This window comes from Podarcis liolepis (genome assembly GCF_965112155.1).
Source record: "Podarcis liolepis genome assembly, chromosome: 2".
In the NCBI taxonomy this organism is placed as follows: Eukaryota; Metazoa; Chordata; class Lepidosauria; order Squamata; family Lacertidae; genus Podarcis; species Podarcis liolepis.
Window position 1 is genome coordinate 62660266 of NC_139555.1, and position 21892 is coordinate 62682157.

Below are 21892 nucleotides of genomic sequence, written 5' to 3' on the forward strand. Positions count from 1 at the left end.
GGAGAAAGAACGGAGAGGACAAAAGCAAAATAAGATGCACCCAAATGGCTTCCCCCCCCAGAAAAATCCTGACCGGTAACCCATCACCCAGGTTCTACCTCAACAGGATCAAACACTGCAAAGGGACAAAAACCAGGTAAGCATCAGATAAAAGCACTTGTCAGTAACCACAGATTTTGCTTTGTGACTGTAATACTTGTCTTGACTTTGAAACCACAACTGAGCCGGAGGTCTGATTGTGAAGAATCTTGCAGGAGTGAATTCACTAGTATTCCACTGCACTACTATCAGGAGTGAGAGGCTTGACATCTCCTACAGCTAGCATGGGGCAAGAAGGGCTGTGTAAGGAGTGAAAGACACCATGTTGACTACAGTTGGGAGAGGAATGTACAAATTAACAAAGAGAGGGAGCTAGGATGAGAGAGTGAGGGAGATTGTGCAGGAGTGAAAGAGACCACATTGACCGCATAGTAAAGAAAGAAATGTACACTCAAACAGAGAGGGCTGCCAAGAACCACATGGACCGCCAAAGGCTGACACACACCTCTTTCCATAAACAGCCAACTGGTACACAGATTAACACAGAGAAAGGGAACCATTTGCTTCTCATCAAGACAACTCTGGTAGCTGGACTGCAACCACCAGTTCATCCCACCAGAGACATATTGCAAACAATATTAAACAGCAGATTGACCAAGGCCGTGCCAGCCATTTGGTCTCCTGTGACCGAACAGTTCCAGCAAAGCCATATAAGATGGCCTTTCCTTCACGGCTGCTTGGACTGGTGCAGCTTGCAGATCTGCTAGAGGAGAAGTTCCATGGAGAACCTTTCGCTAGAAAATGGAATTAGGTTCTCAGTGCTCTTGGGCTTCAACTATCCTTCTGCTCCAGCCGTTCCTGTTTAGAAGGATCCCCATAGGGGAGGATGCTGCTCTGAAGGAATTACTTTCAGCCCTGCTCTCCACACCTCAGAGTGATTCCCCAAAACAGGGAGGGCTGGAACATGTTGAGAGGCCCAACATTATCAGCATTGAGGAAGACAAAGGACACTCACCATTAACTGAACGCTGGAACTGGACTTTCTTTTCTGGAAAAACAAGGAGAAGAGATAGGACAAGAAGAGACACAGAGTGAGAAAGAAGGAAGAGAGCAGAACATGGGACACAGTGGGTCCTAGGACACCTTTTTGCGATCCTACTAGAAAGGTGAAGAGTTTGTGAATAAATCTGATGCTTAATGCCAAAGAGTAGTCAAAACTCTCACAATGCAAACCATGCCAATCTAACTTTCCAGCACAATTAACAAATCCATCAGCCTTGTCCACTATTCTATGTTTGGACCCACAGATGTCTGCATCCCTATGAACCTTAATATCCTGACCCAGGGCAGGGCTCCACCTTAACATCTCTCCTGCCATTTTCTAATCCAATCCAACAAAAGATTTCCAAGCTGAAGAGGAATCATGTTTTGAGATCTGTAAATACTAGTCAACAAGCTAAAACTGCCACACCAACTTAACTTGTGGACACAACAATATCTGAATACAGCCCTCCGCAAATGAAATGCTATACTTTTCCAACCCTCCTTGCCACTGTGACTTTGCATCATTCTACTTGTGGCAGCAAAAAGCTGGAGACATTAAATACTGGTATTGTTCACTTTGAATCCTAAAAGAATAAAGCCAGAAGAAATCCAAATGATCCTCTACTGCACCGAATGAGGATGGGCATTTTACATCTATAGCATCTCTGAAAGCCTTCATAGACAGTTACACTACTGCTGAACAGTCTTGTTATTCACTAATCTAAATCTGCATTCTCACTGTGATCGAAATTTGTTGCTTCTCATCCTGTCTTCAGTGATCACTCTTCTAAGGTCATGTCTGCACATCATTTTGGCATGATAATTCAGGTACCAGTAAAGCACTTAAAAGTCTTCACTATCCACACTAAGATGCAAGCATCTTGCCATTTGCAATGGTTATGAGATAATATCAGTGTTTGTTTGGAGTAGCCCAGTTATAATGCTGTACATTGCACCAAATCAGAGTGGGGGTTGTTTAGGTGGGATGTGAATACCGATATCAGAGCTAGGAGAGGCTTGCTAGGGCATGAAAAATACAAATGAAGTAGATGATGGTCAAACTTTGAGCCAAGTGACGCCCTTTTTCTAGATTTGTTCAAGTGCAGCAACAAGTATCTGGGTGAGAAGAAACAGAACAGCGTGCAGGAATGTGCTATCACATAGCTTTCACCAGGGATTTCTTTTAAAAGTGTGATAAAACCTTGAGAGAATGACTGAAACCACAGGCAAACTGCAATGTTTACATGGACTATGACTGCAGTTTTTAGGAGTGGAAAGTCTGGTTCATATAATCCCAGCATTGTACCAAAGGTGGTAAATCAACACAATGCCAAATGGTGGAAGTGAGTTTATTTGCATTGCAGACATGACCTAAGAAGCTCCTTCTATGCCTCAAAGTAGTACTGAACAGCTCACAGAAGAAATCCTGCAAATAATTCAAGATTTAAGACTTTTGTCTTTTGATTCTTGATGAGCTTCTCTCAACACAGCGCTTTAATGTACATCAAAAGAGAGGCACATCATGTCAGATTCCTAATTATCACTCAAAAGAGTCTTGAATAAGTTCTCTATTTGCTATCCCACAAATCCATTCTTGGCTTCTTCTTGCCTTCTCCACACTACTTCTTTCTGTCCTGTAGATGAAACTTGGAAAATGGATCTAGATGAAATCCAGAAAATGCGGCATCTAAACAGGCTCACCATAGGCATAGTGTAGAAGCCTCCATCCTAATCTTCTTCACTATTATTTATTTAAAAAGGTATCAAAACTGCATATATCTGGTGAGATGAAATGCGTTCTATGAGCTACAGTAGAATGAGCCCATTGGCACTTGGCGATTCTGACTGCTTTATTTCATCATATGATATCCTCAGCTAGCCCTCTACAGCTTCTTCTCCAAAGCCAACCAAAAGACAGAGAACAGACTCTACTACAACTCTTAGATTTGGTACTTAAGCTATATATGATGGAGGTAGCTAGGCTCAGATGCATGGTGGCTCCACTGAGAACATACCAAGAACCAAGAACTGTCTAGGAAACCTTACTGGACGGTAACTGTAGAAGCAATTGACGCAACATGACGCAACACAAAAGTGGTGACCTTATTAAAGTAGGACGTACATACAATAAAAGGATGCAACACAGGGCAGTGACTTTATTAATTTAGGATGTAACAGGATGTGACATGGGGCAGTGATTGCATTAATTAACAATGTAACAGGATGTGACACAGGGCAGTGAACTTGTTGAGTATCCACTGGTTACAAGAGGGGCAAAGCCTCTTCTCTCAATAAACTATTTGTGAAAGGGGTCCGTTGTCCTTTCTACTCTCCATGGATAGCATGTTTGCAGAAGTGGCACATAAATATCTACTTTTTCACTAATAGGTGTAGCCAAAGTAGGGGGTAATATCCTTTCTGCAATGGGGGGGGGGTGTTGCCATTACCATGTTACTTCAAACACAGTAGGTAGGTTCTTTCTGTTAACACGAACTGGTTAAACCAGAGAGTTTCATCAGAAAGGCAAGCTAACCATGAGATCGTGAACTAGACCCCACAATTTGTGGTGCCAACAGCCATCTCCTTCTACAGAGGGGGATATCAAAACCAAACAAGGTGAGGGGGGAGGAGAATCTGCAGCCAAGCCATTTGACAATTAAGCCAAGTGGGATTCCACTGCTGGAATTGAGGTCTGTCCATTTGGGGTATTTCTGAAAGGAAATGGGAGTGAGATGACAGTGCCAGGAGTGGCTGTTAGCATAGGAAATAGGCAGATGGGCAAGCGTAAGTGTATCTCTTGGCCAAGGAATACTGTTGTCAGAATCTTCTTCATTCTTTGAAGAAACCTTTGCCACATCCTCAGATAGCCACCAAGTCTCAATTTGGCACCGTGGAAAGAGATGCCAGGCAGCTGTCCAGAATACTCCAGTTTGGTTTCCAGAAAAGAAAATCATTATAATATCAGCACAAAGCCATTCTTTCAAACGCTAGCATTCAAACTTCACAAATATTTCAGAGCTGGAATGGATGATGTCACTGGAATGAGCAAACCTGTTCATCCATTAATCTGCATCTCTGCCAAATCAATGAACCAGGTTTCAAGGCATGATATGAGTGCTGCAAACCCAAAGGGATCAATGTAGAATCAAAAGCCTGGAGAAGGCGAGTGTGTTTGTGTGTGTGTGTTGGGGAGGATTTCTTGTGTCCCTAGTTCTGTTTTCAGTTTTAACCCCTTTCTCCCCTCCTTTTGGGTTGATGACAGAAACATCTATATTTTCTCATTCCTCCCAGGTTTTCAGTTGACCAGAAGATAGTTCATCAGGCCACCGTGGGAGACTCAGACTCAAATAAAACAGCAATGACCTATCTGAAAAGAAAAGCCACTGCTCAGAGGCTCAGTCTAAACTGATGTCCACAGGAGCCAATCAAAGAAAGAGTCATCCTTGCTCCCACTCCCCATCCCATCTCCCTCTCTTCCATATTAAGTGTCTTTCAGTTTGTCTTACCTGTCACAGCCCCCTTTACAGGATTAAGAAATGCCCTAGAGCCAATTCAAATTGTTGGGCAGGGGGATGTGATAAAGCTCTCTTGGCCGATCCATAACACCTCTAAATTCACTCAGGTGTTGATTTGTTTGGAAGTGCTTCCGTGTCACGATATTCCTTCACACAGAGATAACAAGCCAGGAAGAAGGCCTGCCTGATTTCTGAGGCACACTGTGGCATAATTCACTCCCACACAAGGACCACAGGAGCATCAACCTCCAGATTTCTGAATCAGTTGGACTTGTGAGTTGCTGTCCTCTTGTGGGGCTGTTTCACCATGGACTCCAAACATTTGGATTGGCTCTATTTCCCCGAAATGACCGTAGCATAGTAACAGTAAGACGGCAGGAGAAAGGCACAAGCTTTTTTTCTCCTCTTTATGAAAAGAAAGCAGGAATGGGAAGAGATTATGAGGATATGAGTTAGCCAAGCAAATTGAACATGAGTCAAGGCATCCATTACTCTAAGCAGCAAACTTTGCTTAGGTAAAGGTATTTGTTTTTCCTTTTTCGCTTTCAGAATGTGGAAATGTATTTCATGATGAGAAGAGGATGATGCAAGAGATCCTTAACACTAAGGGCCTGGGCCACGCAGGGACCCATGACCACACAGTCCACCAGCCCAAACATTCCTGCCTTCTTGAGTACAGGCAAGCTGGTGGCTCTATGAGCCCAGGACTTACCTTGACGCCATCGTTCTTCTTGTTGCCACCACTTTTCCCTCCTGTGGAGAAAAAGTACCACGTCAAGAGGAACAGGCACGGTATCAGGGTCAGCACACTGAGAACCAGCAACATGGGGGGAGTTGTGTGAGAGCAGCAGAACGCAGGAACCAAAGATCACAGATTCAATTCCACCGCTTCCTCTGCTGGTAGCGAACTTGCTTTGCAATGATCCAGAGTTCTGGAGGAAGTCTCTTTCAGAAAACTATGCAGCTCACCAGCTGGATTACTGGGATCCTTCCCCGTGAAAAGCCACAGCCACTTGTACTCTCGGACTCCCAAATCTTTGAAGGAACCAGCAGAATGGCCAGCGACGGAGATAGAAGGGAGCTGACAGAGCATTCTCTGACACTTGTTTCCTTCCTGAGAGGGCTCAAGGATCCTTCAACATGGCTTACAGGGATTCAGTCCTGCCCTGTGCCATCACCCTCACCTCCTGGGCTTGCCTGCCCTGTTTCGCGGTCTCAGATATGAACGCTAATGGCTCAACTATGATAAGATCAGCGTGCAATTGCCTGCCTGCCTGCCTTTCTCACACTCTGCCTCTTTCGCTAATTTTAGATCCCCATGCTGGTGGGGTCATGTGCTACAATTATGACATCCTGACAGCTGCAGCCCACATTTTGACAATGATGAAAAGCAGACATCTTCCCCCATGCCTCCCTCCCCCATGACTATCCCAGAGCCAGCCTCGTCTCCTGGGACTGCAGCCCACTCATAATCCCGCCCTCTTCCCTCTGTTGCCTTCAAATAGATTCTGAATGCATAAAACACAGAGATATGAAGCATGGCATAAGCACGCTTGGCCTGACTGCAGCTTCTGAGCAAAAGATGACCCGGGTAACCCTACCATCAGTAGCAATCACTACTCTGGTTTTGGGCGGGGGGAACACACATCTGAACATGGAGGACAGAAAACTAAATAAAGGATCAAGTTTTGAATTCCCTGATTTGAATTTCAGTGGTGAACCCTTATCACTTTTAGAGCAGTCTCAGCTGATTAGCTCTCCTCCACCTCCACATTTTTTCATTTTTTTAAAGACAAACTTCCTAAGAGTGTCATGGTAGACAATCAACCCTAATTTCCTAGATTTTTCTTCAGTGATTTAATTATGTCCCCATTTGACCTTGTTTACTCCATTCAATAAGCAACCAGCCTGCATTAGCTAAGCATCTTATGTTATCTTTCCCTACAGTTTAGCATTTATTTATTTAAATTCTATCCAGCCCTTTCCCCTTCGTCCAAGTGCTCATTGTGGCTAAGTGTTCCAGCTTATAATATGCAGCCCTGTGCATAGTTTGTCACATGTGTATATTACACAGGTGTACTTCACTACATGTGCATGCTGTAGGAAGTCACAACCAATTGTGGTTTCACACTGCATGTACTCCATGTTGGAAAACCAAATATTTGTTTATTATCAGCTGTGATTGTGTACATACAGATGGCACATTATTTCCTACATGAAGCAGGAATGAGGAACCTTTTTCAGCTGGAGGGCCACATTTCCCTTTTGAACAAGTTTCTGGGGCCACATGCCACACTACTTCTAATAATTTGGCCACATACTAAATGTAATCACAAACAATTGTCCCCCTACATTTTCCAAGGAGCTAGTTTTTGCCATGTTTCAATAAAAATGTCAGCAGATGGAAGTCATCCTTGGAAGTTCCTCATAAAGTGCTTCTTGGAAAAGCCTCTTCAAATTCTGCCTACCTTAAATTAAAATTAAAAAAAAACAACTTAGAAGAGGCTTTTCCTGAACACTGGCCTTTTGAGGACACTTGTAAGCAATTCCTGTGTGCTGGGAAGGAACCTTCAACCTATCTAGTTCCTGTGTTCCAAAGAGGCAATCACAATTTTGTAATCCTTCTCCCCTAATATCCCCCCTCTCCCCATACGGTATATTTCGGGTGGAGCTGCACATCCACACAATAGCTGCCTCTCCAGAGTACAAGATTAAATCTTGCCCCCGCCTTTTTTGGGTCATCCATAATTTAAAGCAAATGTAAAATCCTGCCAAATCAAGGTGATGCTGTGAATCTTCCGTTGTGTGAAGGGAAGAGGATTGGCAGCTGCACTGATCCACTGACGGCAGCCTTCCCAGCAATGTGTCACAAAGCGTTTTAGGAATGATTAGTTGTGCTTTGTCACTTCTTTGTGATCTTTGGGTAAACGATTAATAACTATATACGAATGTGACGTGAGAAAAGCCACAAGTCAGTGCCTGAGTTAAGGACTGACATCAGCTTTCTGCCGTAGACAACTAAGCCACAATCCAGCACAGAGTCGGGCACACTTAAGCCTCTTGAAAGAAGTAAGTTGTGCAGTACTGCACAACCGTACGTGTCTCAATAGGACTTACTCCTCACCTCCCCAGATATCTGTGTATAGGATTGCAGCTTAAGTGCACCTAACTGCGATCAATTGTAGTCCTGGTTGTGTATAATTACCTCCAAACTGTGAGCTTTTCACTTTGAGTAGTTATCACAGCGTGGAACCAGGGGAGGGAAGGAAAGAGGGGAAGCTTAGTGGAGAGGTGTGTGTGTGTGTGTGTGTGTAGAGTGGGAGGTCCTATGCATAAGAAGTAGTTTTCTTTCTCTTTCAAAATTACAAAGTGCTCACTTTTAAGTAGTAAACACACCTCAATACCTCCCACCCGTGGAGTGGAAGAATGCATGAATCTTATTAAGCCATATAGTAAATCCTTGTCAACTCTGTAGCATCTCTAACATGCATTCTTTCCATGTTCAAACTGTGCTGCTTGGAGACCTTTGGAAATAGGTCTGGGGTGGGAAGCCTGTGATTTTCCAGATCTTGTTGGACCCCAGGTTTCATCAGCTGCAGCCAATGTGGCCAATGGTCGGAGGTCCAGCAACATCTGAGGGCCACAAGTTCCTGAAATAAGTAATATGTGAGCTATGTCTGGACACCAAACGTTTGAGTCATACTCCAAGAATAGGTCTGAGACATTGAGTGCTTTCTTTCCAGGCTGCCACGACAAGGAAAGCCTTGCTGAGCTAGATGCCCAGTGAAATGAAAGGAGGCTGTGCACAGAAACAAATCTTGGACGAAGTTCCTGACATAGCAGACAGCGACAATGCATGTCGTGAATATTTAGGGAATTTTAAAATGATCGTTTATACATCAGTACTCCCTGCCACGAGCAAACTAAATTATTTTACCAAGGCACTTGATTTATGCTGCAAATCTATGGATGCTTTCTTCTAAGTGAGTAAGCACCATTAAACACAGTTTACTTCTGAGAAGCAATGCACAGGAACACACAGATTCTGTGCCACTTTCCCAAGCATAACCGATAACAGGGCTGGAGCCCAAACTTAGAGGCAGGCTGCTGGTGCATTTATCAAGTCCATTTGTCAAGCTTCTTTTCCTAAAATGTAAAACCAATAGGATGGTGAAATCTGGGGAATGTTATAGAATAGGAACATGGTGCAAACAGACCAACCCAAATATCCAAAAGGTTTTGGTGTATTGGGGGGGGGACCTTAAGTTGTGCTGGTTTATACCAGGGATGAGAAACCCTGCCTACTGCCCCCCAGGGACTCATGTGGTGGTGTGGGTAAGTGGTCAGGTGCTGCATGCCAGTTGGCATGGCTGGCACAAGCAGTGAGGGCGCATGTGATTGACAAGCTGCAGGTTGGCTGCCTGTGATTTACCTAGTAATAAACCCCCTGAGTATTAGCAGTGTGTCAGTATGAAAAATGAGAGTACAGTATCAGTTCAACCACATCCAGACTTTGCAATGCCCTATTCCCCTGACTGCACCACAACCAGGAAGACCCAAACATCATATTAAAATGCAAGCTATCTCCAAAGCATGTGATCTTCATTAGTAAATCAAAATTCAACAACCCTGGATTTTTAAGCATAAGTCAAAACATCATTATAGGATTCCACTGCAGTCCCAGCATCTTGCTTTCCAAATTGTATCTGCTTGTACAGTGCTGAAAGTAGCAACCTGCAGGGAAGCTGCAGAAATGCTAGAATTTCAAGACAACCAATAGGCAGCCTTGTCTACTGAGTAAAATCCAGCAAATGGATTTATGCATTGAGCAAGTCTGGGACATACAAATTGACCTTCATTAATGCCAAACCAACAAGGGTCAGAATGTAAATTTAAAATGCTTCTCCGCTTTTCTTTCTTTCCTGCATTAATGTTTAGCTGCAGGTAGAAATGGCAGAAGAATTCCAAAATGCTATCATAGCAGGGGTGGAAAACCTCTGATGATGCAGTTGCTGTTGGACCACAACTCCCATCATCCCTGAGCATTGGCCATGCTGTTTGGGGGCTGATGGAAACTGGAGTCCTTCAGGATCGGAGGTTCCCCACCCCTGCTTTAGGGCCATGCATGAAGATGCCCTGTGCCCAGTCTTTTCCAATGAGAGCCAGGGTTTTGGGAGCCTGTCACACTGGCCAGTCATATTAAGCACATATGACTAGCATCCAACATATGAAGAGGCAGCAAGTCAATACTGTCCTGGAGAGAGTTGGGTTACCTACCAGAAAAATTCCGGGTTGCTAGCATTGTAGTGAGGATTGCACCCTGAAATACACAAAAGACAAAAAGAAAACGGGGAAGCAAGAAACATCACTGGGTTCAGAATCAGACCCATCCCTTCCCCCAACCCTAGTCTCCTTCCTCTTAAAGGCATCTAGTGGAAAATGGAGCTGGCTGGGGCTCCAAGAGGGATGGCTCTTTGGCATGGTTCCAGGGGTATGATGAATATAGTTCGGAGGTGGTATTAATAGATATAGCTAACTGTTTGCAGAAAACAAGTCACTGGATAGTGGCTCAGGGATTTTTAACTACTCTGCAAGTTTCTCAATGATGGCAGCAGGGGTTTATTATAGCCACCTTATAGAGACTCAGTATCCTTTCTTGCAGTGTTAATGGGATTTCATCCTCAGATGAACAAGCAACCTCCATGCTCTGATGAGACCAGGACAACTGACAAGTTTCTAGCAGTCACTGATGAGGAATTCCCATTGCGTCTCAAGGGGAACTCCCCATATCTCATCTCCCCATAGAAGCTGCAGTAGCACCTAGACTCTACTAGACACATCAGTGATAGAAGCCCCCTGCCCTGCCTGAGAATAACCTGCTTTCATATTGTTCAGAGCTGTGCCCAAGCCCCAGAATGCTACATGGTACTCCCAGACTTGATATATTGTGAAATTAAAAAATACTGGGCATTGAGAGACAGATCTATATACCGTATGTGGCATGGTTTGTTTGTTTTAAAAAAGCAATTCAATTTTAGCACCTGATAATAAAATCTACCACAGCTACCACTATTTCTACTACTATTACTACACATATCTGTTCTCACATAGCATATTGTCCCATAGATGTCAAAGAGCAGATTGGTCTCCTCACATCCATTTTATAGATGGGAAGACTATGGTACAGTACTGAAGTAACATCTTCAGAGCCATTCTCTGCAAGTTAATAAAAGAACTGGTTATAGATCCCTGCTCTCCTTTGCCAAGCATTTAACACCGACTATCTCTCAGTTGCGACTGCCTGTTTTCTTACTGGAAAAGAAAACATCTCACAAAAGGAAGGGGCACTACTGTGCATAAAACTGTTTCTACTTTGTCAAAGAAAAACAGGACGTAGACACACATATTGGCGCTGGATAAAGATGCCGAGCTGTACCCGGACATTCTCTGTCCACTAGCACAAGAGCTCTTGTTGTACTAAAGTGCAGGTGAGTTTTAATGTTGCGCAACAGTTAAATCCTGTGCAACAGCTAAGCTAGCGAAAACTTCTTGTGCAGCGGATTGTTCAACCTGTGCAACAAAGTTACAAGCAACCTGCTAATGCCTTCTCTTCCACAACAACGTTCTGCAGTTGGAAAACATTTCACCAGTGGAACAAGTGTACCACTAGGGGATTAGAAAGTGCCATGTCAGATACACCCTGCATGATGGAACTTAGCATTTACTCCCACTGGTTGCAGAGGACTCAAAACATCCATCCAAATACAACTTTCCAAGTGAAAAAGGTCAACTGGGCTATGCCTCTTTGATACTCTTGGTCTCTCTCCTCATTTTTGTGGGTAGGTGCGGACACACAGAGCATTTCTCAATTTCCCAATCAATTTCATGAGCTAGTAAGAAGACATGTATAATAGGATTACATTAACATAATTGAAGCAGTAACAGATTACTGGAGGAAAAGTAAACACAAATCATTATCTGTTTCCTTGCTCAGTAATCTTATTAGCCTCCAGCCCTGAGGCTGGAAACTTGCACAGTATTCAAAGGAAGAATAACAGCATGTGGAGATATCCAACAAGGCCTCGGAGGAAGGTGCTGATGATAGCACTGGTGGCAATAAACTTCTTAGCCGATACTGAACCTTCCCCCTGGGAATAGGACTGGCGGACAGTGATTTGAAAATGGTGAATTTGGACACTGATCCCAATTTCATTGTCTTGAAGGACGTTCCATGGAAATCAATGGAAGTGCCCTTAAGGAATTCAGATTCAGTGATTCCTAGGAAGCAACTTCAGTTTGTCCTAGAATCCTTTAAAAAAAGGGGTTTAGTCTAATCAGTGTTCACTTTTCAGGAATTATTTTAGTGGACTTTATCAAAGAGCAGTCCTTGACATGCCAAGAAATGGTGACACTGTAGGCACTGCAGGCTCGAGTGAGCCTGAAATGGGTTGTCCCTTCTGCAGCCACTAGCATCTAGTTATACAACAACAATCAATGGGGGCAGTGGGGAGCCACTGCTCTACTTTATCCTTTGTCATTCAGTGCATACAACCCGAAGACTTAATTAAGACATCTAGGAAGGCCTTTCCTTTCTCAGCACAAAGGTGGCCATTCTGAAAGCCAATTTCTTGGAAGCCTCACAGCTTTCTTGGAAAGTCAATTCTTTGGAAACCTTTATGAACACAGGAAGGCAGATGAAATGGAAAAGAGTCTGGTGATGTACACCCATTTCCTAGAAGACCACCCACAAGTCAGAGAAGAGGCATGGATTACCTTTAGCTTCCTTCTGGCATTGAACTTCTTCAAGCAGTCCACAGTCTCCTGCCTGTGCATGCAAGATGCCACGGTGGAACGGTGCTGTAAGGCAAAAAGAAAGTTGCTCAGAAATGGAAGGGAATAGAAAATAGAGAGGTTTATCCCCCCCCCAAAACACACACACCCTGCCTTTAAAAAAAAAAAAAAGCAACCTGGCTTCTTTTACTTGTGATATTCCTTGGTTTGCATGAGCCCATGTGTCCTAATCAGAACTTGTTCCCTGCCCACTGTAACCAGGTAAGATCAGTAAAATCTTTTGGGGAGCCTGCATTTGGAGGCTCCAGCCTTTGCGCAGTGGGTTAGCCTAGATAACTCTCAGCTTCTTGCACCTTTGTGCAGGATGGTTATTCCATGGCTACACATACAAGTCTGAACTCTGCACCATCTCTGTGTCTCTTGAATGTGCACTCATATATTAGGCATAGGTTTGAATTCTCCAAGCAGTAGAAAATAAAACTTTAATGGTTTGTGCAAACTAGTTTTCCTGCTTATTCATTTGTTCCTTCTTTTGCTACACCAGAGATTCTGGAGATGGTTCATTAGGTTGATGGTGGCCTCCTCAGTCTGATTCTCTTATGCACTGGTGGCTCAGACTATTGTCCTTTTCGAGCACAACGGACATTCAAAGCAAAGACCTGAATATAAATGTTCCAGCCCCTTGGGAAGGAAACCCATAGTTTACCAATCTATGTAATTGTGGCAGCAACACTTGCTAGACAGAAGTACACAAGTAAAAAATGTTCCAGGAAACTGAGGATATTGCTTTAATGATAAGCAGTGGGGTTTGGGGAAATCAGCCTATATAGGCTCCCTGATTCTGAGTGGATGAGAGCTAGAGGTTTTTTTTTAAATTAAAAATAAACTTGTCAAAGTCCTCTGTAACAGTTTTATTCCAAGAGCACAGCTGAGTTACAATACGGGCTGTGGAAATAGTAAAAGTGCATCTCAAACTGTTATTTCTATAGATTAGAATGACTAGGTCTGGTGGAAAACAGGAAAAGTGATTTTAAAAATTATGTGCTTTGCGCTCCTCTGAAGCTGTTTTTTTTTTTCCTGGGAGCCCGTCTTGATTGCTATAAGTGGACTGCATGAACACAGACACTTAATAAGTGCCATCAGCAAATGGTTCAGTGTTTTTTTGGAGCCACATAACTAGTTGCCCATAATAAGCATATACCTATGGCATGTACCTCACGTGATACAATGCTTATTAATCAACATGTGAACAAATGATTACTCTGCTGTGCGTGTGCTACATAACTGAAATATATTTTGTCCCACTGAGACCCTCAAAAAAAACTGCTTTTCATCCAGACAATCCTCAGGATCTGGGCAGTTGCACTTACTGATATCCATGGGTGCTTCAGAGCTTCAGCTGCTGTGATACGTTTGGATGGGTTGATCGTCAACATTTTATTGATGAGATCTTTTGCTTCAGGAGTGACAGTATCCCACTCGGGAGAAGGAAACTGTAAGAGCAAAGGGACAGCACTACTCATAACAATATGATCAGGAGCTCCCCCTCCTTTTTTGCATCATGCAGTTTGGCCTATTTGCACACTCTCTTTTTCACACGATACAATAATGCGGATTTGAGATAGGGAAGGGATAAAAGCATCCATTTTTGTAGGAAATGGTCTCTGACATGCACAGGACACTGTCAGAGTTTGTTAATATTTTTACCGCTGATTTCCACCCAGCAGCTTTTCTTAAAACAAAACAAAAAAACCCGTTTCACAAGGCCAACATTAAGGCTGGGTGCATTTCTTGCTAATCACAGTCAATACAAGGCAGTAAACATAGCACAGAATGACCACTGGGTGGGGGCCAGGTGCTGAAAATGCTCTGCCAAACCCTGTTCTCTGCTGAATTGCCATCCAGCTGCAGGTCTGCCAGTTTGTTAACACACACAGAAAAAATAAAAACATCCACGGAGCAGCCCTGTTGCATGGCCCATTTGGCCTTGGTGTGTACTGAGGGGAAGCCATAAGGCCTTGCCCTTGAACTGTCACAGAGTGGGGTGGAAGAGGTTGGCAGCTAGAAACTATCAGGACCTTGACCAGTATTTTTTCGGTGTGGATTTTCACAACTGAACTTTGTAAACTTTTATTTCCTACGTTCATCCACTTGGTGGGTAAAGCTGGAGGAGAGCCAGGTGCGTGGCTGCAATTTGCATGTTCATTCTAGGTCGCCCCATTTGCCATCTGGCCCAGATCCACTTTCTTTGTTCCCTTAATGGTCCACCACCCAGGCGATTGCCTCATCTGGAAGCTAGCCTGACTATTCCAAGAATTAGGAGGGGGGCAGGTATTAGAAAGGGCTTGGTATACAGCCTACTCCCCCTATAAAACTCACAACACTATCAAAAGCCCTGCATGCCTTGGGTACCTGAAGAAAACCTGTTCCTACATAAGCTTGCCTGCACAGCAAGGGTGTTCCTGAAGTGAGGGAAGTTGCAACCAAAGAAAGGAATATTTTAATTGTCACTTCGTTATGGAAATCCTTTCCCCAGAGACTCTCACCTGCTTGGCAGGGGGTTGGACTCGATGGCCCTTGTGGTCTATTCCAACTCTATGATTCTATGATCTTTTCAACAACAGGAAATTGCCTTTTTATCCTCCCAAGCTTTTTAAGCTTTGAGTTTTAACCATTTAAACCTCTGCTTTTATTTATTAGGGGGGGGGGCTGTGCTTTAATTGGCTTTTTCTGGTTTCTTTCTTTCTTATACTGTTTTAAACCAATTGCTTAAAGGGTCACATACAAACCCATGAAATAAATAGCTACAAATTACTTCCTTTAAAAAAAGACAAATATCCCCACTTAGCTCACTATATTTTTCCCCTCACAACAACCCTGTGAGGCAGGTTAGGCCAAGAGACTGAGACTGGCCCAAGTTCACTCAGGGAGCATCACAGGTGAATAGGGATTTGAGTCCAGGTCTCAGAGCCCAACCTACTAACCACTTCACCACACTGGTTCTCAAATAAGCTTTCAGACCTGGTGCTCTGTCTCTCTGTGTGTACAAAAAGCGGGAGTTGAGAACTCTTCAAAGAAATGATGGCATGTAAGACAGGAAGAGAAAACAATGAAGGGATTTGGGGGTGGGATCACTTACATCATAGGCTCCAGCTTTGATCTGCTGGTATAGTCGATGTTGATCCTCATCCCAGAAAGGAGGATAGCCAACCAGCAGAATATACAGAATAACTCCTGTGTGAGACAGGGACAGGCATCGTTATGTAAGCTCCAGCCACACACAGGTGGGAAAAGGGGTTAGTTCAGTGACTCAGAAGCCTGGAGCAGCAGGCCTACACTGTCTGTGAGACTCAAAACTGAAGAGGATGTGAAAAGGCTCCTTCTTGTCTAAATTGTCAATGATAAGTAGGAGCATTTTTATAGTTCAGGCTGAGTCGTCAGTTAGCATCAGAACCTGCCTGTCAGGGGGCACTAACAAATGACCAGCTCACTGAGCAATTGGCTATGTAATTAGCATTCACTCATTAAGTTGTGGGTAGGTTAGAGCAAGTGTTAACACACATTTTTCAGTGTTTCCCTGTCACTTTCCTTACTGCAAAAAATCCTATGCTTTGAGGAAGCCGTTTCTTGTCCAGTTGTTATCTGAGGGAAGCACCCTCTGTCCCAAACAAAGAAATCACTTGCCACTTAATTGTCAGATACCGTGAATCCAGTTAGTAAAAAGTATCTTGTCAAGTATCCAGAACAGCATCCATTCTAGCTAAGTAACAACATCCAGGAACTGCAACACTGCAGTCTGCTCTGTGGGCTTGTTTAAGCCCAGTCTTTCCTCCATATCAGTTCATACAGCTGAACTTGGGTGGGACAAAGAAGAAATCCTATTTCTCACCTACCATTTCTACCTGTTCTCTTACACACTATCAGGTCCCTATGTCTGATCTCAGACACCAAAACACTGTCTGAGGTTTATTATTTTGAAGAAATTTCTTTATCAACAACACACATCACAACTCCCCCTCTCTTTCTGTACGGCATATATGCTGCCCAGGAAATGTTCTTCCACTCTAATAGGTTTTTTGTATATAGGAATTGAACTTTGAACATCTGGTCTGGGAATGCCTTGGCAAACTTTTGCAAGGATTGGCACCGTTATGCATGCTAGCAGCAGTAATGCAACATTCAGACACATCAGACCCTGCTCAAAGATTCTTTTGGAATGAAAATGTAACATCAGGTGTATGTTCCTCATCTGTTTCCTACAACATTCTGCAACCCAACACAGGAAAAACTGTTCCTTCCATGTGTGTGCTGTGAAAATGAGGCTGAAGGTAAAACGTTTAATTAAGTGAGTCACTGATGCATCAACATGCCAAATAGGCAACATACACATACAATCTGGCCTCATGAGAAGGCTTGTCCTTTTTTGAGAGCACCATCTGATTAAAAAAAAAAAAATCACTGAACTTGTGTGATGAGCAACATATTACTGTTGAGACTCATAGAAACTGCCTGAGACTCCACTTAAGACTTATTCTTCAGAAGTGGCCCTGCTGAGGGGATGACTGCATGTTAAGTCATTGCACCAGGACACAGTTTCAGTTCCTACCATTCAGAAGATCTTTGTTGTTCATTATTCACATCAATTTTTTTTTAAAAAAACAACACATGCCATAGGAAGCCAGGTGTTTTGCCAGAAAGGAACACATTCCATCTGAAATAGCACCCATTCATAAAGTTTAATTCAGGCCACCTGCGCTCGCTTTCTGCTCTACTGTAACTGCTTGTTTGGGTTACACAAGTGATTTAGGCTTCCTATGTTTCCTTTTCTCATTCTCATATGGATAAGAGCTCTTCCCTGAGTCCCAAAAGAATGATGAGGATAAATAGATTATTGAGTGAGAGACTCCTTGATGCTATGGTGAGGGGGGAATATAATGGACTCTCCAAGTTAACAAGCATCCAGAAACACAATTTTTAATCTCCAAATTGCTCTTGTGGAAGTTACTCTCTGGTGAATGCTAAACCCATAAATCCATAAACTTTGTAGCATAATGCTTCCTGGCTGCTAGAAGCTCATTCAGCTAGCTAGCCATTCCTCCCACAGGTCATAGGAGTAGGGTTTTGGTTGTAAAATTTTCAGCCCATCGCTTACAAAACATTTATATGGTTTCCTCTAGTACACATGATTGTGGAGTCACAGATTCATACATGAGTTTCTCATATTGACCAGAACAACTTTGCTATTTTTACTAAGAGCTTTAAGGACAACAACCCATCAGAGGGAGCGCTGAAGTGGGGAGGGAGCCATGCCAGTGCTTTTACAACTGCATTCAAATACAGAGCATAAAATATTTCCCTTTGAAAAGCTTCCCTTATTTTATCATCACAACAATCCTGTGAGCTAGGCTGTGAGGAGAGATTGTGACTGCTCTAAGGTCACACAGCACTCTAGCCATTGCACCACACTGGCTCACATGGGGGTGAAGAATTCTGGCTTTCCATTTGATCCATGGCAGAGGATGACAATGAATGCTCACATCTTCTTTCATGATGTGCTACTAGAATTCTGTAGAGTTTATCAGTCCACTGATACTAGTTCACACAGCAGCACTGACATATCTCAGAGGTAACCAAGCCCTGTGAACAAGCCAGGGACTGCACACAGTACGAAAGATGGTGAGAGAATCACAGCGGCTGCCATCTTATTCCTCAAACTTTTATTTTGCCTGTTTAGCCACTTTCGAAACGTAACCTGACTTACCACATGCCCACAAGTCCACAGCTTTGCCATAGGGGTCCTTTCGGAGCACCTCGGGTGAAAGGTAGCCTGGAGTACCTGCAAAACCTAGAAAGGCAAAGAGTTACAATATGCAACTAGTTACACATCATGGGGTCCAGCGGAGTCTGCAGCGAAAAGCACAAGGCAGCTATCAGTCGAATGGGAAAAGAGAATTGCTCTCTAATATTCCCACCAAACCTGATGTTTGTTCTGCACTAGATACATGCTATCCTGGAGCACCTTTGCTGAAAATCACTCCTAATATCTCTGATTCAGGTCTTCCTGTGCTTGTAGAGCTAGTGCCACAACCTCACTGCCCATCAACAAGAGAAAAGTGTAGGTAGTCTTGTGGTAACCTGATATTGGTTTCCGGGCCCAATTCAAAGTGCTGGTTTTGACCTGTAAAGCCTTAAACAGCTCAGGACTGCAATACCTCAAGGACCACCTCTTTCCATATGAACCTACCTGGACCCTGAGATCATCTTCTGAGGCCCTTCTTTGTGTGCCTCCTCCTCGAGGTGTCAGGAGGGTAGCAACACAAGAATGGGCCTTTTCTGCAGTGACTTCCTGTCTGTGGAATGCTCTCCCCAGGGAGGTTTGGCTGGCGCCTTCATTATACACCTTTAGGCACCAGGCAAAAACGTTCCTCTTTAACCAGGCATTTGGTTGATCCGATTTACATCCTAGGCCCTTTTAAAATGTGCTTTCTTTGGGGGGGGGGTATTAGGTTGCTGTTTTTATTTTCATTAGGTATTTTGTGGTTTTATATCTTGATTTTATTCTGTGAACCGCCCTGAGACCCCCGGGTATAGGGCGGTATATGAATTCAATAAATAATAATTATAATAATAATCTTTAGAAAATAGTCCAAAGGGGAGGAGCCCCCAAACCAGCCCCATAAGAACTCAATGGCCAGCTTCACAGCTATCTCTGACACCTCCGCAATGCCTTTCACTATGTTGGATAGACCCCTGCCTCTCCAGAGGGGGCAGAGACACTCCCTCCCTCACCTAGCTCCTGGAGGTACCAAGGGAGGTGTGAACAGATGGGAGAGATCTTGCCTTCAAGGCAGAATGTTAGGTTGCTTGCTAAGGAGCCGAACCACTCACTGCACTAAGTTAAGCCTGCCCCATATAAAAATGTGTATAATAGAAGCCATACTAAAAGGCTGAGGAATGTTTGTGAGGATTAAAAAATAATAATAATTGTAAACTGATGTAGAAAAGTGGAGCATTGAATTTAACACTGTAAAATGAGAAATCAAAATGGACATGTTTGTTTTTCCTGAGTGTCTATGCAGTCCTAGTTTGCCCCTCAGAAAATAGGCTGCTACCCCATCTAGGACAGCATTTTCTGAGCTAACAGAAAGATCTCTTCTAGCCTTGTTGCTGAGATCCTTTTGGGACTTTCTGCATGCAAAGGTTTGTGCTGTGCTACTGAGTTATGCCCCCTCCCCTAACAAATTGCATCTGCCAAAATGTATTTGTGGTTTGAGAAATTATAAATGGATTCCCTTAACAGCCTATGTCTACAGCTCAAAGATACAATAGCAATGTAAGTTATGATGACCTTAGTAAGTTACATTTATAGCTGCAAGTTATCGTGAGTTCATTAAACCACATCTAGTACCCAAGTAGACTTTTTAGAAAATGCAATTAAATGGCTAAACAAATTGAAGATATGCCACTAGCTCAGTAAAAGAAAGCTCAGGGGAGAAGAACTAATATAGTTTGGCTAAACATATTGGCCATCGTAACTCAGTTAAGTCAGGGGACTCTACGTAGTCAAAACCAGGGTGGGTGGCATTTTTAGAACTGAAGACTATATTGGAGCAATTGGATCTAAAAATGCTTTGTATATTACAGCTACACAAAATCCTCACACCTTTTACACAAAAGGCAGCAAACCACAAATGGTTGGTGTGTTCCGTTACTTTCAGTAATACATTTACTCAGCCTCTTACAAAGCATGACAGATTGCCGTTTGGGGGGTTTGCTTTCTCAGCCTTTAGTTTCCAAAAGCTTATTTATGGAACTAAGGTGGCTAGAACGTTTCTCAGTGTTTTTTTTTACCAAGCCTGCCTGTCGGTCATATAGGAGTTCCAAAGGGACCAGATATATGGAAACATGGGTCTTTTGTTTACCGCTGAATCGAAACAAACGTCAATTCATGGAAAACACAATTGGTGTTTGTTCTTCCCCACAAGGTTCTTCTGGCCTCACACACATGGCAAGGAATTCCTTAACCCAAGCCAGAAAAAAGCTGGGATTTTGAATGCCACATCACCATACTTCTCAGACCCTTCTTTCTCCTAGCCTAGCAGTTCTTAAATTCTTAGTTATGATTGGCCAAGATTATAATCAAATGCATCAACCACATCAAATGTGCTCCCATGCCTAATTAGTAATAAAATTGTATTGTAATTGATATGCCTGGATTCTTCAGTTGCAGTTAATGAAGGCTTCCTGGTCCAAGTGAACTTCATGATTACACCCATACTCAGGCACAGATAGGCTGGTGCCTGTTGCTTTCTGGCAAAACATTTTTGCTCCTTTCTGGGAGCAGGTGTTCCGGGAAGATGGAGTGTGTAGTGGATCCCACAGGAGTCCCCCTCAGACATTTGTAACACTGCTGCAGGTTATCATGTTCCTATCTAATATGTATTTACACTGCATTAATTATGGTGCATTATCCCATTTAGAAGTGCAGCAATCCTGTTCTATATTTTGATTATCAAACTGAAGCTTAATAAGCTGAGATATGAAAGAGCCTCATCCACTTCCACGCAGCCCCTTCACTCCTGCTGTACAAGGAAAGAAGCCGGGAAGCTGCAGTTAACCATAGCTTCCCTTTACAACACAAATGTCTTCTAAGCAAGCCAGTATATGAAGCCAAGGTTTAAAGGTGGCTACCAGATCAAGTTGGCTTTCATGGGAACCATTAATCACAGCTTTATGGTTCTAATGCCATATTGGCACAGAATGTAAAGCCATGATTTATTTAAACTGTGCTTTGTTTTAAAAAAACTACAAGTTAAGCACAAGTTGTCCCACAGACAAATCAAACATGACTTGCTTCTCTCTCTAGCTCTCACCCTGTGCCTTTGTATTTTGGTGAGTGCCCTGGGTGGGGCAGGTAAGCAAACCATGGTTAAGGAAAGGTGTTGGGTTTACACACAATGCCAAGCCATAGTTAAAGTTTTGTAAGTCAATGACAAATCATGGCTTCAGATCATGCTTTGTTGGTAGTAAACAAACCAAGGCTAAGGCACTGGGCAAGGTTCCCACATAATACTAAGACATAGTTTAATAAACTTTGGCTTAAAATCACATGTGAACCAGGTCACAGGGAAGCAGTAGTTAACTATGGCTTCATGGCTTGTTTGCCCATTTGTGTGAAGAGAAGAACAAATGTGCAGATGTAGGAAGCTCATTTATATACTTCATTGGAGGTTTTTAAGCAGAGGTTGGGTGGCCACCTGTCATGGGTGCTTTAGCTGAGATTCCTGCATTTCAGGGGGTTGGATCCTTGGGTCCCTTCCAACTCTAAGATTCTATTATCTCATTGTGTGAATGTGGTCCATGCATTATATTTTTATTGACAAATAGGATGATATATGAACGGGCAGCTGTGCTACTTTGAACCCCTCTCTGTTCTACATATTGTACATGACTACCTACAACAGAGATTATCAAATCTCATCTAGCAGATTTACAGGATAGTG

The 21892-nt window shown here is 43.2% G+C and overlaps 1 protein-coding gene and 2 long non-coding RNA genes across 7 annotated transcripts in view; 2 read left to right on the forward strand and 1 right to left on the reverse strand.

The window, feature by feature from the left end:
• LOC310699913 overlaps positions 1-12365 on the forward strand; it is a 34322-nt gene extending 21957 nt beyond the window's left edge. The window contains exon 3 of the long non-coding RNA XR_014522292.1: positions 10261-12365. This is a non-coding gene — a long non-coding RNA (uncharacterized lncRNA). The remainder of the gene's footprint in view (positions 1-10260) is intronic.
• Positions 1-21892, reverse strand: part of CAMK2A (calcium/calmodulin dependent protein kinase II alpha) — a gene marked incomplete at its 3' end in the record, with an annotated part of 113104 nt that overhangs the window by 17605 nt on the left and 73607 nt on the right. For 3 of the 5 annotated variants that reach the window (XR_014522272.1, XM_083488416.1, XM_083488417.1), the window contains exons 8-13: positions 18151-18234; positions 15529-15623; positions 13760-13882; positions 12372-12455; positions 9876-9918; positions 5311-5351 (exon numbers count right to left, since the gene is read on the reverse strand). Coding sequence is in view for 3 of the 5 variants with exons in the window: in XM_083488416.1 (XP_083344542.1) it covers positions 5311-5351; positions 9876-9918; positions 12372-12455; positions 13760-13882; positions 15529-15623; positions 18151-18234 (470 nt within the window). Of the gene's footprint in view, positions 1-1054; positions 1088-5310; positions 5352-9875; positions 9919-12371; positions 12456-13759; positions 13883-15528; positions 15624-18150; positions 18235-21892 lie in introns of all 5 variants that reach the window. The other 2 variants (XR_014522271.1, XM_083488415.1) reach the window with 1 other exon arrangement.
• Positions 5-5352, forward strand: LOC310699916. Its single transcript, XR_014522297.1, has 2 exons — positions 5-136; positions 5148-5352. It is a non-coding gene; the product is annotated as an uncharacterized lncRNA (long non-coding RNA).